Raw genomic sequence first — 17,994 nt, 5'->3', positions numbered from 1 at the left:
TGCCATTTGGTAGTAACGTTTCATTGGAATCTGTGTCCTGTTGGCTAAAATGCCTATTGAAAGAGTTCAGTAATGGCTGATGAATGTAGGTGTTCAGGTTCGATAAGTTTATGAATATATATTCCATATAGTGTAGTAGGATGGTCCCTGGAAACGGTATGGATTTGTTTTTAGGAGTAGAGATTAATATAATATGAACAAGTGATTTATATAAAAGTGACGGGACTGTTGTTTCTTTTATTTTTGCTATTTATGCTGTATTGAAGATTTACTGTGGATTTTCAGAGACGTGGTTTGTACATTGTGTCTGGACAGTGCCGTCTAGGGTCCGAGGGTGGTAGATGGGGCGGGATGAGTGAGTGCCTGGACAGGGCCCGGCACCGGAGTAGGCACTCTGTGCTTTGTTGACTTGCTTCTGGGTAGAATTTAGTGTGGCGCTTTTAATTTTCCTGTGTAGACAGTCCTACAGGTAGATGTTTATTAAAATCTGTCCTGTCTAGATGTGTGAAAGACTGGAGGGTCACAATGGAGTGTTTCTTATTTCTATAAGATACAAATTATTGAGAACTAATATATTCAGTAATGGCAGAATATTTAGAGATACTGGAAAACACTCAAAATAAAATGATAGTTTAAAGCATTTTACCAAATGGTATGTTTATATGATTCCAATTTTATTTTATCTCTGTATAAGAAATTTCCTGAAAGAGAATACATTCCAAAATAATAGTTATTTCTGTGTAGTACTATTATGATTTGTTTTCTACTTTCCACCCTCCCACTCAACATTTTTATGGTTAAACACAATTTTGAAGGTAGAGCAAAAATCCCTTTAGGGCATTTGGACCTCATGGGTTTGTTTATTTTCTTTTTACATTCCCATGAAGTAGGTTATCTTGATAATAATGCTTTTATTTTCCAAAGGAAGCACATTTTTACTAAGAAATAATTTAGACACTATTGTCCAGGATGCGGAGTTTTGAAGAGACTTGAACTACGTTGGTTGTAATTCAACCGCTGAACACTCGCTGTAGCCTTTCTCATGTTCTGTTTCTCTCTGCAAAAGGTTTTAAGGAGAATGCTGAACTACCAAGGTCTCCCGCACGTCAGAATCATCGCGAGTGATAACCTCTGGGAGCCCATTTCTGCTTCCATGCTGCTTGACTCAGAGCTCTTGAAGGCCATTGATGTCATAGGGTAAGGAACGTTTTGGAAACTGAGTCTCTGGTTGCTTGCTCCGACTATTGACTGTGCCTTTCTTTTTGTGTTTTCCTCCCCATTTGGTTATATTTTCAGCAAGTAGCTTTCTGGTGTTTACTTAACTAAGGCCAGTATAACTGAAACTTCATTCCTTTGAAATGTATGCATTTGGCATTTTTCTTTGACCATGAAAGGTACTGGTATTTTTTAAAAGTTGTGTTAATGTTTGCAGTAATAAAACATGGCTTTGTTTAGATTAAGGGGCAGAATAGTATTCAAAGTTTAGGAGTTATAAAAAGCAATGTCATGAAGTTAGTTCCCAGCTCTCAGACTTCCTGTGGTTGGGAGTTCTGTCATGAGCACTTATGTCCATGGCACGGTGTGATCACTGACCATGACGTTTGTCGTGTCTCCTTAGTGGTACGGCCTTGACCCTGCTCCTCAGTCCAGTCTGCCTTTCAGCCTTCTAGGCCTGCACTTCACTGCATTTCAGTAGTAGTTATTTTTCCCGTTTTATTTATTTTCTCCAGTTTGATTGAGAAGTAATTGTCGTACATCACTGTGTAAGTCTAAGCTATACAGAATGGTGGTTTGATTTACATGTATTGTGAGATGATTACCACGATCGGTTTAGTTAACATCTATCATCTCATATAGCTGCAATAAAGAAAAAAGAAAAAGTGGTTCTTATGGAGAGCTCTTAGGATCCTGCTCTCTTAATGACCTCCTTATATATTATATAGCAGCATTAACTAGTCATTACATGGTACATTACATCCCCAGTACTTATTTCTCTTATACCTGGAATTTTGTACCTTTTGCACCTTCTTCCAATTCCACCCCCAACCCCCACACAGCAATTATTTTTAAAAGTGGATTTTAATTTTATCTGTCATGACAATACACAATACATAAAACAAAGTACATGTATGTGTGGAATTTGTTCCTCATTCATGGGTGAAGGCTCTGCTTGGTTTAATAGCTTTTTCAACGAAGAATTTTAAACATACACAAACGTAGGCAGAATAATACAATGAATATCCGTGTTCCCACCACTCAGTCTCCCTAAGGATGAACCCACGGCCATGTCATGCTGTGAGTTGGTAGATGTTTTGCCTAGTTACCATATTTTGCCATGTATAATGGGCATGTTTTTCCCAAATTTTTGAGGGAAATATAAGGGTGTACATTATATATAGATAGTACTAAGTCCATATCTATATAAATGTTTTTGATTCTTTTATTTATGTTTATGTATTAAAAGTATAACTCTAGAAAGCAATTATGATATCCATTTGCAAAGTAATACCATATCCATATGCAAAGTATGGAATATGATAATTGGTTTTGTTTCTAAGTATAAATAAATAAAAAATTGAATTAAAAAACTAAAATGAAGGATTTTTTTTCCTGAAAGTTTGGGCCAAAAATGGGTGCACATTATACATACAAATGTGTTATACATGGCAAAATACAGGACATGCATTTACACAATTATATTCATAAGAACCTTCACATTTTGTTGGAATTAGCAATGGATCTGGATATTAGGCGAGACCCTGTGTTAGTTCTGTCCTTCTTTGCTCAGATTATTTAATCAGTCAGGTTTAAATGCAATATAACAGTCCTATTATTTTCTGAATGGGGGATATAACAACTATTTCTATAATTTTAAAAGAGATACTTTTTCAGATTATAAAAATACTGCACACGCATTAGAGAAAATTTGGAAAATGGAAAAACTGTAAGTGTAGAGTTAGAATTTACTCATAATCCTAACATCTAAAGTTCAGTGTAGCATAATGGCATGGACTTCCCAGGCTTTATTTTTTTATACAAGTATCTTTTGACCAGAGACACACTGACCATACCTTTGGCTTTTGTCTGGGGCTGAATATCATGATCGTAGAATGAAGTTTAAAAAAATTAAATTAATATTATTATAAATATCAGTAGTCATTTTCCACATTAGGCATTATAGTGCCGAGACAATAATTTCTTAACCCTGGCAGGTGCTAGCATACTCTTGTGGTCTCTGTAGGTTGTATTTACAGTACTGAAAGATGCCTGTTTGCACCTGAGGTTAGTGACTCAAAAAATCATGGTGGAACCTCACTTTTCTTAAATGTTTCTTTTTACATTCTCTATTATATATATATATATATATATATATATATATACACACACACACACACGCATATATGAGGTCTGTGCAGAAAGTATCCAGCCATGTACTATGAAAAACAGAGACATTTACTGAAGAAGATACAAGATACAAGAGCCATTGTACACAGGACAATGACACCTCAGTCCCCTTCAAAGGGGGCACCTTGGGACCTCACACAGTTCTCCCAATTGCCATCAGCTGCCCCTCTGTATTTTCTTGAATTTCCCCTGTGGTCTGAAATCTCTTCCCTTTCAAAGGTGATTTTAGTTTTGGAAAAAGCCAGAAGTCGCAGAGCACCAAATATGGGCTGTAGAGGGGCTGAGTCACCTGGGTGATTTGATGTTTTGCCAAAAAACTCCGCAGCAGATGAGATGCATGAGTGAGAGAAGTCATCATTGTTCACGCATGCATATTCCAGTCCATTCTCCTTGGCTGCCGGGTTACTCTGATGTTGCAAACTGTTCTCTTTGTATTAACAATGGCTGGACTTTTCCCAAGCAGACCTTATTTTATTTATTTATTTATTCATTCATTCTTTCATTCATTCATTCACACACATACACACACACTTATGTATACACACCACCCCCATATTTTTTCCTCATGACATCCTGAAATGCCAAATTGATGTTGTACCCTAATCTAGCTTTACTAGGTATAATGAATTCCCAAATAGGACTTTCTCCAGAAAGATTCATGACCAAAATGGAATTAAATAACTGCAAACTCTAATAGGACTTCACAATCATTCTTTTAATGTAATGAATGCTACTGCACCAGACTACAAAGATATAATCCAATCTTTATTACATGTTTGTGTTAATATTACATTTTTTGATAAATAATCGTTGGACTAAAAAGCATACTCATGTCCCCAAAGTTATTCAGCTAATGTGCTCTCTTATTACTATATTAACTGTCAGTCTGTGTTCTGTTTTGCATTTGAAATTTTTCTTTTTTTTTTTAAAGATTTTATTTATTTATTTTTAGGGAGGGAAGGGAGGGGGGAGAGAGAGAGAGAGAGAGAGAGAGAGAGAGAGAGAGAGAGAGAGAAACATCAATGTGCGGTTGCTGGGGGTCATGGCCTGCAACCCAGGAATGTACCCTGGCTGGGAATCGAACCTGGGACATTTTGGTTCCCAGCCTGCGCTCAATCCACTGAGCTACGCCAGCCAGGGTGCATTTGAAATTTCTTAATTGTTTTTATTCAATCATCAATAGTTTCCGCAGTCATCATGGCAGTATTTTACTCTTGGAATGATAAACATACATTTCCGCTTCAGCGGCCTGACTCCTGTCAAATGCTAGAATAAGGGAAGTGTTCATTCCCCGGGGGCAGGGTTTCTCAACCTTTGCAGTTGTGACAGTTCACTGGATAATCCTTTGTGGTGGGGACCTCCCTGGGCCTTGCTGGGTGTTTCTCGGCGTCTGGGGCCTCTGCTCCCTGGATGCCCCACCTGGCAACCGGCAGGAAACCCTGCCTCCACTGCCTAGCAACATCGCCCAGGCCGAGAGCCAGCGCTGCTCTGGGGTTATAACTTGTAGTTTTCCCAAGGTGGTTATTCAAGAAAGGACTCTGTGTGGATGTGTATTGTTCTTTTTTGTTGTTGTTCTTGTTGGGATGTCAATGCCAAGCTTTCTCTGTCTACTAAGGGCAGGAGCCAGGGAGGCAGCACTACTCTGTATAATACATTCATGAGTCTTGTTTTTTGCTTCCTTCTTATTCCTTCCTTCCTCGCGTCCCAAACTCGGTGCTTCCCCTGGGAGGTCTGAATCCTGTTGCACCTTATTTCTCCCCTGCAGGGCTCTGGGCTGCGGCCTCCTGTGCTACCTCCACCTGTCAGCATGCTTCCATAGACTTTATGGTTTCCAGAAACACATTTCTCCTTCATCTTCCCATTTACTGTGTGGTTGTAGGCCTGTCTCATCTTAAGAGCATCCCGAGACACAAGGTTTGGAAGCAGGTGCTTACAGTCAGTGTGACATCTACCTGGTAGCTGCCCATTGTTTGAAAATAGAACGTGTTGGAGAAGACGTGTATTTTTATTTACTCAGCAAGTGGTTGTACGTGCCACATTTCACCCTTTTCCCGTTCCCTCCCTCCCTTTCTTTCCCAGGGCTCATTATCCTGGGACCCACACAGTGAAGAATGCAAAGCTGACCAAGAAGAAGCTGTGGTCATCTGAAGATTTTAGCACTTTCAACAACGAAGTGGGTGCTGGCTGCTGGGGTCGCATATTGAATCAGAACTACATCAATGGCTACATGACTTCGTAAGTTATGGACAACTTTGAAAGGTTTTTAACCTTGAAAATTTTCTAAAGCACAGGAAGTAGAAAAATGTGCAATGGACTTCCATATTCTCACAAACTGAATTCTCACTGAATCACTGGATTCAGTGATTATACGCATTGTGCCTTACTTATAGCTTCATCTATAACTGTATCTGTATTTAGGCTACATCTATTTATTTTTCTATATTTGAATGTAGTCTGTATTAAATAAAGTCAGGCTTATTGACATATAATTCATATATAGTAAAATTTAAGTATTTTTATGATTTTTAACAAGCTGTATATATAGGTGTATATGCACACAGATATATACACATATATATTTATAAAGTAAATTTACAGCTATCATGACACCCCTAAATATTTTAGCGTGTATCTCCAAAAAGAAGGATATTTTTCTACATGATCACAGTATCATTTCGATACATAAGAGTCTAAGAACATTTAAAAAATATTTCTAATACCTAGTCTACATTCAAGTTTTCCTAATTGTCTCCAAAAATGTCATTTATAGCTTTTTAAAAAAGAATAAGAGCCATTCAAGCACCAAGCACTGCATTTAGATGTTATGACCCTGAAACCCCTTTTAGTTTAGAATGGTTTCTTCCCTCCTCACTGTTTATGGCAGTGACCTTTTGCAGAGACGAGGCACGTTGTCTTGTGGACTCTGCACTTCCCAAAGCTCCTGGCAGCTTCGCTTAATTTGCACGACTGTCCCCAAAACAGAGGTTCTGAAGAGAGAACACAGCTCTGTTCTTTCCTTCTCAGGGAGGCTTTTCTGAAATGCTTTGAGAAGCTTTGATTGTAATTAGATTCAATTTAGCTTTCTAAAACAAAAACAAATAGAACAAAAGCAAGCCAATACATGCTTTTGTGATGGTAATGTGAGCTGGCACGCTATTCTGACAGCCTTCTTTGTTCTTCCCCTTCTCTCTTTGGAAGAAAAGATGCTTCTCTGGAGCCGTTGGTTCTAATAACTTAATTTGGTGTTATTAGTGGGCATGCCTGCTCATTGCAGAGAGCTCAGGAACTGCATATAAATGCAAAGTAGGAAACAGAATCACTCATGTGTCTGCCATCCAGAAGTTAACTGTTCTTAAACATTTTGCTTCCCACTTATATATGCAAACTTTGAATGCAGAAGGGAGCCCATACTGTATAATGTTCAGTAAATAAGCTTTTCACTTAACAAGGCATTATGAACTTCTTCTCATGTTTAATTAAGTACACTTTGACTCCATCATTTAAATGTTGATATATGTTATGTTACACAAGGCGGAATTTCCCAGACTTGCCTCGTTTTGAGCAGCACCAAACACGTGCTTGCACTGACTGACCCCTTGGCAGCTGCCCAGACCTGCTGAGCCTGAATCTCCAGCCCTGGCTCCTGGGGCTCTGGTGGGCTGGTCGGTGCCCAGGTGATCCTGGTGCACGCAAATGTGGGAAACTCTGTTGCAGAAAATATATTATGCCTCATCGAATATTCTCTTCTTCCGAGGAATGGGTGTTGTTTCTTCCTAGTTTAGTGAACAGCTTAGCACACACGGAAGGGATCGGTTGCATGTAGAAATCTGTATAGACATCGACAGTTATTTCCTCCCCCTCAGGGTGCATCCTTGGAAATGGAACCAGTGTCTAGGGGGGAAGTCTATCGGCTTTAAATGTATTTGTGTAGATTACAAAGTACCCTCCAGATTGTTTGCCTGTGTTTCTAGCATTAGCCAGAGGAGATGCCGTGCATCTTATAAAATCACGAGAGCGCTTAAGATTTTCACTGGTAGTAAGGATTTTTGAATATTGGGATGATTATTTCTGCTTTGTGTTGACAGAATTAGAAGGCTTTGACTTTCTAAGAATGTCAGTCTGTCCTTTTACTATGGTTGAGGACTTGATAAGAAAAAGAAAATCCTATGGGTAAGCTCTTTTTATTTTTTCTTTTTTAAAAGCTCTGTACTGGGGTCCAGGATCCCGAGCTTCCCTTTTGCCCTTGGATTTCCCTTAGCACCAGAGATTCTAGGGGAATCACAGATTATAGGGGGTCAGCACCTCCTGTGGGCATCTGAAAGCATGGACCAAAATCCAGACCAGTGAGCTGCCCTCAGTAGTCCTTGTAGGTGAAGCAGATCATAGCAGTGCCGCAGCCCGGCCCTTGTTCTGCACCCCTCGCACACAGCAGCACACTTAATTCTCACAGCAGTCACATGGACTGGGCACAGGTCTTATCCTCATTTTGCAGGTGAGGAAACTGAGGCCCAGAGAGGTTAAGTGGTAGAACCATGATGTGAAGCCAGGCAGTCAGTCTCAATGTTAAAACTCTGCAGTCGCACAGAACTGCATACAGTTATATCGTGAACCGGGGGCACGGAGAAGGCTGACTATCCCAGGAAAGCAGGTATGGATACAGCCTCTGTCTGTGCTTGACTCACACTGGCGACGTGTCTGCTGCTGCCCGGGCAGGGTCCATCTTCTGGCCACACCATTACTCGGTAGAAATTGTACACCTCGTATGCATTCGTAGTTGTTTATCATGGGATTCACCGTTAACAACATTTAGATGCATCCAACACTGGATTTTTCAAAATGTGAATGAACTTAGTCAACTTACGTGTTCTTGTTTTGTGGTCATCTTCCAGTTATTTACGTATTTTTATATAAATTAGCTGTAGGTCTTTTTGCTGTGTAGGCCTAGACATTGACATTTTTATCACAGACTGTTTTGGTGTCTCTCTTTGATCAAACAAATCGTTTAGAACAATCGCGTGGAACTTGGTGGCTAGTTACTACGAGCAGTTGCCGTACGGGCGCAGTGGGCTGATGACCGCCCAGGAGCCGTGGAGCGGGCACTACGCGGTGGAGTCTCCCATCTGGATAACAGGTGTGCTCACAGACCGGCCCTCACCCCCTACATTCCTGAGACAAAGCAGAAACTACTGAGAAAGGATTGTCGGGAAGAGCGGAAATTTTCTTCTAGTTTTCTTGGTTCTCTTGGCTGTCCAGTAATTAAACAGCCACAAGACAGATTAACAGGAGGAAAAAAAAAACAAATTTAAGTTTGTACATCAGGAGGTGTCATAGATACGGGACCTATGAAGTGACCAAAGCAGTGCTGATAAAACTTTTAGACAAAGAAACTAAGTTTGTGAAGAACTGACAAGACAACAGAATAGGCTTGGGTGCTAAGCAGTTTGCTTACACAGCTTTGTCTGCTCTGGATTTCCTATTACTGGCAATAAGGAGGTCTCTCCGCCTCCTGGTGCAGGGAGGGTACCTGTGATCTGGGGGGTTTATCTCCTGCTTTTGGGTGGATAGAGAGGAGAGTCGGGGTGTCCTTCCTGCACTGCTGTTTCTCAAGTAACTTGAATAAATGAGAATAATCATCATGCCACCTTGGGATATGTCCTGGTTGGAATTGCTTTTTTTGGGTGTGGGGTTGGGATATAGAGTATTGCTTAGTATATTTTCAGAGCCAGCTTTGGAAGTGCCCAATAAATATGTATTGTGGGAAATAAACTTGTTTGAAACCATACACTTAGTTTTTGAAATGCATTATTAACTTTTTAACCTTATGTTTGTAATTATACTAGGATAGGTTAAATAGAAATGAGTAAAGGTTGGGAGGAGATAACTTTATTTTCCTCTTGGTAAAATACAATCAATATTCTTGAACTAACAGTGTGGTTCATTTATTTTTACTAGTCATTGTAAGAATCTTCCCACAGTTGCACCATTTAACTGGACTAGTTATTTCAAAGTTGGAACATGGGATTGATTGGCAAGTAGTTTCTTCCAAAATAAAAAGAGCTTGTGAGACTCAATCAGACACAAATCAGTAGACAGAGTTTTTGTGTGTACCCGTTAATTACCATTTTTATCTTATGTGGGTCTTTCTCCGCTTTTCTGTGTAGCTCACACCACTCAGTTTACTCAACCAGGTTGGTATTACCTGAAGACAGTTGGCCATTTGGAAAAAGGAGGAAGCTACGTAGCTCTGACGGACGGCTTAGGTAACCTCACCATCATCGTTGAAACTATGGTAATTCTGTGTGTTTATTTGGGGGGATTCAATCGCTTTTTATAAACCAGCTTTTGAAGATTATACATATAATAGGTTTACACTATTAGAACGATAAACCTCCTTTTGCCCACCCCCGTATACAATTCCTGGGAATAGGTAGTCTTATTCCTCCCACTTTGTTCTTTTTGTAGCTGTTTTGGCTAGTGTAGGTAATTTGCATTTCCGTGTGCATTTCAGAACAGCTCCTTAATATCTTTTAAAAAATAGACCTGCTCAGCTTTTGATTGGATTGCCTTGAATCTATAGATCAATTTGAGAGAATTGATGTCTGAACAACAGTATCTTTCAACCCATTAACTTGACTTATCCTCAAATTTATTTAGGTTTTCTTTAAAATTTTCAACAATATTTTGTAGTTTTCCATGTGCAGGTTTTTCATCTCTTTTGTCCAAATTTTGGCTAAGTATTTTACTATTTCAATTCTATTATAAATAATATTTTTGAAAATTTTAATTCTGTTAGTAGCTAGTATATAGTAATATAAGTTTATGTATAATGATCTTATTTTTTTGCAACCTTGCCAAACTCACATATAGCTTTAGTAGCTTTTTCATAGATTCCATTGGATTTTCTTTGCAAATGACCTGAAAATTAAAGTAATTTTGCATCTTGCTTTCTAATCCGGCAATCTTTAATTTCTTATTCTTGCCTGATTGGACTGGCTACAATCTCCGATACAGTGTGGAAAGGAAGCAGTGACAGCAGACATGCCTGTCTTGTCCTTGATCTTGGGAGAAAAGCATTTAGTCATTTGCCATTAAGTATGATGTCTTCCTTGCATGCCCTTTATGAGATTGAAGTTACCGTCTATTTCTAGCATTTTTTAAAAATATGGAATGGATGTTGGGTTTTGTCACATGTTTTTCTGCATTTATTGGGAACATTGTATTGTTTCTATTTATTTTTTGCTGTTTACTAAAATGATGAGTTATATTGAATTTTAAATTGAAAATTAATTCACATACTACAGAATTTACCCTTTCAAGGATACAATTCAGTGCTTTTTAGTTTGTTCACGGAGTTGGACGACTGTCTAATTCCAGAACGTTTTCACCGCTCCGAAGAGTAGCCGCACACTCGCTCATTGGCAGTTGCTCCCTCGTCCCCTGGCAGCCACCTCTTTGCTTTTTATCTCCGTGGGTTTGCCTGTTCTTGATACTTCAGACAAATTAAATCACACCGTCTGTGGATTTTTGTGTCTGGCTTCCTTCACTTAATGTTTTGATGGCTTTGTATTTCTACTTAATTGTTTTTATGTCTGTATACTATTTCATTGTATGAATATAGTACATTTTGTTTGTTCACTTTCAGCTGATGGACATTTGGGTTGTTTCTAACTTGTGGGCATTTTGAATAATGCTGAGATAATACTTGTGTGTAATTTTTTCTCTGGACACGTGCTTTCATTCCTCTTGAGTACATGTAAGAGTGGAATTACTGAGTCCCTTGGTAACTCTGTATTTAACATTTTGAAGTTTATCAGTTTTATTGATCTTCTCAAAGAATGAACTTTTGGTTTCTTGATTATCCTTTCTTGTTTTTCTGCATTTTGTCTAACTGATTTCTCCTTTGATTTTTATTATTTTCTTTCTTTAGCTTGCTTTGTTCCTCTTTTCCTAGTGTCTTCAGGTGGAAGCTGAAGTCTCCAATTCTTTCTTCCTTTCTGATCTAGGCACTTATAGTGCTGTAAACTTTCTCCTAAGTACGACTTCAGTGCAGCCCACACACCCTGATATGCTGTTTTTATTTTCATAGGGTTCAATTTTCTTTTCTAATTTCCCTTTTTATTTTTTATTTTCTTTGGAGCCATGGATCATTTGGAAATTTGTTATTTTGTTTTTAAATACTTCAGAATTTTTCCAGAGGATTTTCTGTTATTCTTTTCTGATTTAATTCTGTTGTAGAGAGCAGACTTTGTGTGACTTGAATCTTTCTGAACTTATGAAGACCTCTTTTACTGCTAAGCCTGTGGTCTACCCTGGTAAACATGCACTTTTTTGAGCCTGTGGCCTGCCCTGGTAAACAAAGCCCTCTGCGGCTGCTGGATGACGTGACCTGTCGATGTCGATCCAGGCAAATTGCCTGTCTCCTTGTTGGTTTTCTGTCTAGTTGTGTGTCCATTACTGAGGGTACTGGAATCTGTAATAATAATTGTAATTTTATATTGTCCACACGGCCTGGCCCAGAATCTTGTACTGCAAGTGCTCTGTGATTGTTGAATACCCTCAAGGAGGGACGATGTCTCATACTTTGTCTGACTCCAGCCCATAGTGGTGACTCTAGTAAAAACTAGAGTCCTGGTCCTGGGAGAATTATTTGTTATATGTATTTAGCTGACCTTAGTTATGTATTTGAAGGTTGGTTATATTTAGATGAGATGCCTTTTCAGTAAAAACATCCCAAGCATTTGCTCTTTTGATATATTTTACTTAGAAGATAATCACATAAAAATTAACATTTGTGCTATAAAATGACTGGAATTTAGCTATGAATTCAAAGTTTGACTCAGTCAAAATGCCAGTGAGCTTTCCGTTGACTGGTCATAGGCAAGCACATGCAGTAAATCTTTTATTAAAAAAGTCTTTACAAGGAACATGTATAAAAGGCACATGGACAGAGCCAAAGGTCGGGTAGGATTGAGGGGGGAGGTGGGGATGGCTGGGGTGGGCGGAAGTGGTGGGGAGAAAATGGAGACAACTGTATTTGAGCAACAATAAAAAAAAGAAAAAAGTCTTTAAACATTTGAAAGAAATCCATAGCTGTCACGTAATATGCACAATTTATGTTAATCTTGGGACCTTAAATGTTTAAGGTTTTTTCCTAAGGTGGCTTGTGCATCTTTTGGATGATTTATGTGATTTTCGTTTCTCCGCAGAGCCACAGACATTCTAAGTGCATACGGCCCCTGCTTCCTTACTTCAGCGTGTCGCACCAGTTCGCCACCTTCGTTCTCCGGGGCTCTTTTGTGAGTACACCAGTGGGACTTCTATTCTGGTTTTGATCTTGACAATGTGTGTATTTTATCACAGGCTAGTAGTTCTTAAATGAAGTTGTATATTACAGTTATTAAGAGTTTGCAGATGAATGGAATTAATGAGGTGGTTTCTTCTATCTGCTGACTGTTTTTTTTTAAAGATTTTATTTATCTATTTTTAGAGAGGGAAGGGAGGGAGAAAGAGAGAAAGAGAGAAACATCAATGTGCGGTTGCTGGGGGCCGTGGCCTGCAACCCAGGCATGTGCCCTGACTGGGAATTGAACCTGCGACACTTTGGTTCGCAGCTGCTGACTGGTTTTAATTAAATGCTACAGACGCCACTGGGAGGTCAGACTGTGTGTGGCTTTGAAGCACACCAAACAAAAGTCACTTGCAACAAAATTGTTCTTGTTTCCAGCAGCATCCATTGTGTAGTCTAGGGAACTTCCATGCATTGATCTTTACAGTGCTCTGTAAAAAAAAAAAAAAAAAAGACACACCAGATTCTAGCCATTTCTACCTATTCTTAGATTTGAATACAGAAAATACAGCTCCTTTTCTGACTACTGATGACATAAGAATTGTTTTTTAATACCAGAGAATTCTTTAAAAGCTTTCCACATAGGTACAGTCATGAGTATTTTTGAAGCCAGGCACTAAAATCGTTAAACATTTGCCAAAAGTCTGTAGGTTTATGGGAAAGAAAATATTTGCTTGAGTAATGCCTTTCTGCTTCCAGAATGCTGCTGTTTAAAATTTCAGGCGGGCCTCTCGGTAAATAGACGAGGAGTGCACAGTGACACTGGTTCCTTCCTGGTGGTGCTGATTTTGTGGACCCCCCAGGAGCGTGCAGCGGACCACTCACCTGGGCTTTTCTGTGTGTTTTCTCCGCAGAGTGAGATACCGGAGCTGCAAGTGTGGTACAGCAAGCTTGGAAAATCATCCGACAGATTTCTTTTTAAACAACTGGACTCTCTATGGGTAGTCTTAAAAGAAATTCCTATATTTTAAGCATTGCAAACAGTACAAAGGGAACAGAAGTTTGATTTATGAATGAAGAAATTTTAATTTTATAATAGATTTTATGGCTGAAACATAAGAGAGAGAAAGTCGTCCCCAACCATTTTTTAAAATTAGAAATACTCTTCACAGCAGAGTGTGTCTTATAGGTGTGCTTGTTTTGGGGGGAGGGTTTAGTTTGTCTTGGTGAATGGTAACTGCCATCACTTGACTGCCCCAGCCAGAAATTTAAGTTGCGTTTGAAACTGCTGTTCCTGCCCACCCTTTATGTACCGCCAACGTTCGAGGACAGTCGATTCTGCCATCCACGTGTGTCTCGTACCCATTCCTCATTTCGTTACCATGGCTATTGCGTGTTTCAGTTCCCCATCATCACATTCCAGGGTTTTGGAGACCCACTCCCATTTTCCAGCCATTAGTCTCCAGGTCCCCCTGCCCCCAACACTGTTGCCAGGGTGATGTGTCTAAAGGGCAGACCTGATTTCTGTTAATCTCTTGCCCAGAGTGCCTCAGTGATTTCTGCTAGAAGTTCGTGTCCCTTAGCGCAGCCCGTGACCCTTGTTATCTATCACCTCCAGAGGGAAAAGACTGCCCTCCTTTAGGTGCATATACCCTACCAAAGGAGCCTCACAGGCTGAACTGCATTTTCCAGAGCGTGGCATGCTGATTTAGTTGCTACTGGGATGTTGCCCACACCTTTTCTTCCTTCTAGAAGGCGCTCCACGTATCTTTGTCACCCTTCAAGACTCACCCAAGTGTCACTTCCTCTGGGGCTTTTCCCACCGGCCTTAGCTCATAGTCACCTTAGAGTACGTGCTTATCTAGTCGAACACTTTCCCACGACACTGGCCACCTTGAGCATGAATCTGTGCCCTGGTTAGATTTTTATCCCAGGTGCCTGTTACAGGTCTGAGTACATGGTAGTTTCTCATGAAATATTTCAAAGAATGGATTGGCCAAAGCAAGCACAACACTTGAGCTAACTGACACAAATCTGCCTCTTTTTTTTCTGATAATTATTTATATCCTGTGAGTGCACTAGTCACTCTCAATGATCGAATGCTCATTAAATATTAAATTCCAGAAAAAGAACAGTGTCTATGTTTTGTACAACAAATTGCTAGAAATAGCACAATGAAATTGATTTTCCCCATAGGAAAAATAATATCATTTGGGGTTATTTCTGAGCCAGAATATGGCATTAGGTATTTTATGGATCTGACCAACAATTTATTATTAAAGCAAGGATATGATACGATTCCCCTTTAGTTCAAAGTAGGAAAAAAAAGCTGCTCAAATTTCATTAAGAATAGGCATACGTCGAATGCCTACGTTAGCCATGCCAAAGGTGGTGGTGCCTGCAGAGGCCTGCATTTAGCACAGAACAGGTGTGACAGGAGGTGTGTCTCACACTCTGGGCCAAGGGCATTTTAGACATACTATCTCATTTAATCATTATCACAGCCCTGTGGAGTACGTATATTTTTTTCTGATTTTATAGATGAGGAGATGATGGTTTAAAGAGATTAAGTCACAATCGCCAAGATTGTAAATGTAATGTAAACCTAACTTGGTAATTTAAATATATATCGAACATACAATGAACTGGACTTTTTTTTTAATAGTAAAAGGTTTTCCATGACGAACACCTGAGTCAACAGTGATATTTTATGGATTTTCCTACGTTAGTAAAAAATCAGTAGACTCCAAAAAAGTAAATAAGACCTTTTAGTTGTGTGCATTGAATATATATGAGCTTTAAGGAGCTTACAGTCTAGTGGAGAAGAATAGACTAATAGAAGTCTATTTGGGATCATCTAGTCTCTCTCCAATTAGTGAAACTCTTTTAAAAATGCTTTCTATAAGGTATAATCTTACACAGTCTTCAAAATAACTTAAATTTTTTTTTCTGAGGGCCTTGATATGGAGTGTCTTTTACAAGCGGTTAGGAAGTTCTAACAGAAATGAGTTTGGCTTATCCTATAGCTTATGTTTAAAACAGCTATCTTGCCCAGATGAGATGGACCAAAGCCCCTGGCCTTGACCATGATGTTTCGGTTTCAGCTCCTCAACAGCAATGGCAGTTTCACACTGGAGCTGCAAGAGGACGAGGTCTTCACGCTCACCACGCTCACCACGGGCAGCAAAGGCAGCTACCCGCCGCCTCCCAAGTCCCAGCCCTTCCCGAGTGTCTACAAGGATGACTTCGATGTCGGTAAGCGTCCTTCGCTGCATTCACTGGGCTTCCGTTTTTAGCAGCAGTGGAGAGATTCTTCCTGTCTGACCGGTGCATGGTGGAGTGGCTGTGAAAAGTACCTTCACTTAGTACACTCAAATCTCTGAATGTCTCACTGAGACCTCCTTTTCATGCTAGTGCAAGGTGCCTCTTTTTTTTTTTAAGAATCAAGAGAATTTTTTAAAGATTATATTTATTTATTTTTTAGAGAGGGAAGGGAGGGAGATAAAGAGAGAGAGAGAGAGAAACATCAATGTGCGGTTGCTAGGGGTTATGGCCTGCAACCTAGGCATGTACCCTGGCTGGGAATCGAACCTGCGACACTTTGGTTCGCAGCCCGCGCTCAATCCACTGAGCTACGCCAGCCAGGTGCAAGGTGCCTCTTAACTGGAGGACCCTGTGTGTTGCAGGGCCAGCAAAAATGTCGAGGTCGTTGTCAGGGTGAAAGTCAGAATTCTGACTTGTTTTTGGTGAAACTAAAGATTTGTAACACTGCTACTGCCCTGTTATCCATATCTCATGAAAGCCATTGTCCTTTTTTGTGGAATTAAAGACACCTTGGTGTGTGTCCTCCTACAGTATCGGTGGACGGAGTGCTTGTGGGCAGTTGTGCTGTCCTTGGGTAATCCACCCGTTATCCACTCGTTATCCACCCTCTGGTGTGCCTGGGAGTTTTAGGTGTGTGCTCTCTAGGTTTTCTGGAAAGATCTGTCCTGACGCTGTTAGAAGAGCTTTTGATTATAGGGGATTTAGGAAACCTTCAATGGCATTGTGGACCTCATGGACAAGGTCAGGTGGCTCTGTCCTCTGCTCCTACGGTCTGTAGCTGTAGGGAAGAAGTGGGGAGGAGACCGGTGTTGAGAGAGAAACTCAGGCCCCCTGTTGCTGCAGGGCCAGTGCCACTGTGGATGGAGACTCCTGTCACCTTGCTCTGTGGTCACTGCCCCTGGGTCTCAGCTTCTTTCCCAGGAAAGGGTCCCTGGTTGACTGGAGTACAAGGCCCTTTGGACTGCGGTTTGAGTAGCACAGACATCAGGGACCCTCCCTCGACATGGGGGCCTGGTGCTGTTTTCTTGCCCCTCTCTGAAATGACCTCAAGTATCTGGGCAGTCTGCAGCCCAGTCCTGCGCTGGCAGCAGTCAGTCAGGGCTCTGTGGGAGACGGCCTCGTCAGTGAGACCGAAGCACCGCCGACACCAACACCACGTGTTCTGTGGCCGGAGACTGAGATGCTTCACTGGCTGCAAAGTAAACTAAAAACTGAAGTTGAAAACTGTAGGCCAGGCCTCAGAACTCTCTTGGGTTCTGAATATCTCAAAGGATGTGGTGAATGTGAAAGTACTTGGAAAATCGTCAAGTGAGAAATGGCTGTAGGATATTATGACTAAAATTACTCTCTAGAGCCTTCCTCATTGTAAGACTGCAATTTCATGTACTAAAACTAAGGAGAGGTTGATAGCTTAGGCTCAAACTGGTTTTTGTTCCATTTTGGAAATACAAGAAAAATTGTAATTTCCAAATTCTGTGTTTGGCACATAGTAAGCCTTTTCTAATGTTCCCTCAGCTGATGACTGTGACCACTGATGCAGAACCTCATCTGACAGATGTTAGAATTAACAAAAATACAGGGTTGGCCGAAAGGTTCATTCAGGTTTAAAGTAAAAATAAAAGATGCATTTTCACCAATAACTTTACTGAACAACACATTCACCCATGTTGTCCCACTACCTTGTGCCATCCTTCGGATAGCTTGATAGTTCCATCTTCCTAAGACTTTTTGTCTTTTTGAGCAAAGAACTGTTCCAGGTGCCTTTTGCACTCTTCCAGGGAAGAGAAACTTTTTCCCGTAAGAGAATTTTGTAAAGACCGAAATAAATGGAAATCTGAAGGTGCAATGTCTGGTGAATATGGCAGATAAATTGCAACTTCCCAGCCAAGCTGTTAACAGTTTTTACTTGGTCATCAGAGTAACATACGATTTAGCGTTATCCTGATGGAAGGTTATGTCTTTTCTGTTGACTAATTCCA

The 17,994-nt window shown here is 40.2% G+C and overlaps 1 protein-coding gene across 1 annotated transcript in view; it reads left to right on the top strand.

Annotated features, from left to right (window-relative positions):
- Positions 1-17,994, top strand: part of GALC (galactosylceramidase) — a 43,605-nt gene that overhangs the window by 12,913 nt on the left and 12,698 nt on the right. Inside the window, exons 7-13 of the mRNA XM_045823650.1 lie at positions 1,067-1,197; positions 5,485-5,640; positions 8,412-8,536; positions 9,567-9,694; positions 12,612-12,701; positions 13,606-13,692; positions 15,796-15,946. Of these exons, the coding sequence (XP_045679606.1) occupies positions 1,067-1,197; positions 5,485-5,640; positions 8,412-8,536; positions 9,567-9,694; positions 12,612-12,701; positions 13,606-13,692; positions 15,796-15,946 (868 nt within the window). The remainder of the gene's footprint in view (positions 1-1,066; positions 1,198-5,484; positions 5,641-8,411; positions 8,537-9,566; positions 9,695-12,611; positions 12,702-13,605; positions 13,693-15,795; positions 15,947-17,994) is intronic.

The sequence above is a fragment of the Phyllostomus hastatus genome, unplaced genomic scaffold (genome assembly GCF_019186645.2).
Source record: "Phyllostomus hastatus isolate PE091 unplaced genomic scaffold, TTU_PhHast_1.1 phas_scaffold_501, whole genome shotgun sequence".
In the NCBI taxonomy this organism is placed as follows: domain Eukaryota; kingdom Metazoa; phylum Chordata; class Mammalia; order Chiroptera; family Phyllostomidae; genus Phyllostomus; species Phyllostomus hastatus.
The sequence above is the reverse complement of the archived record's forward strand: the minus strand, read 5'-3'. Positions and strand labels throughout refer to the sequence as shown.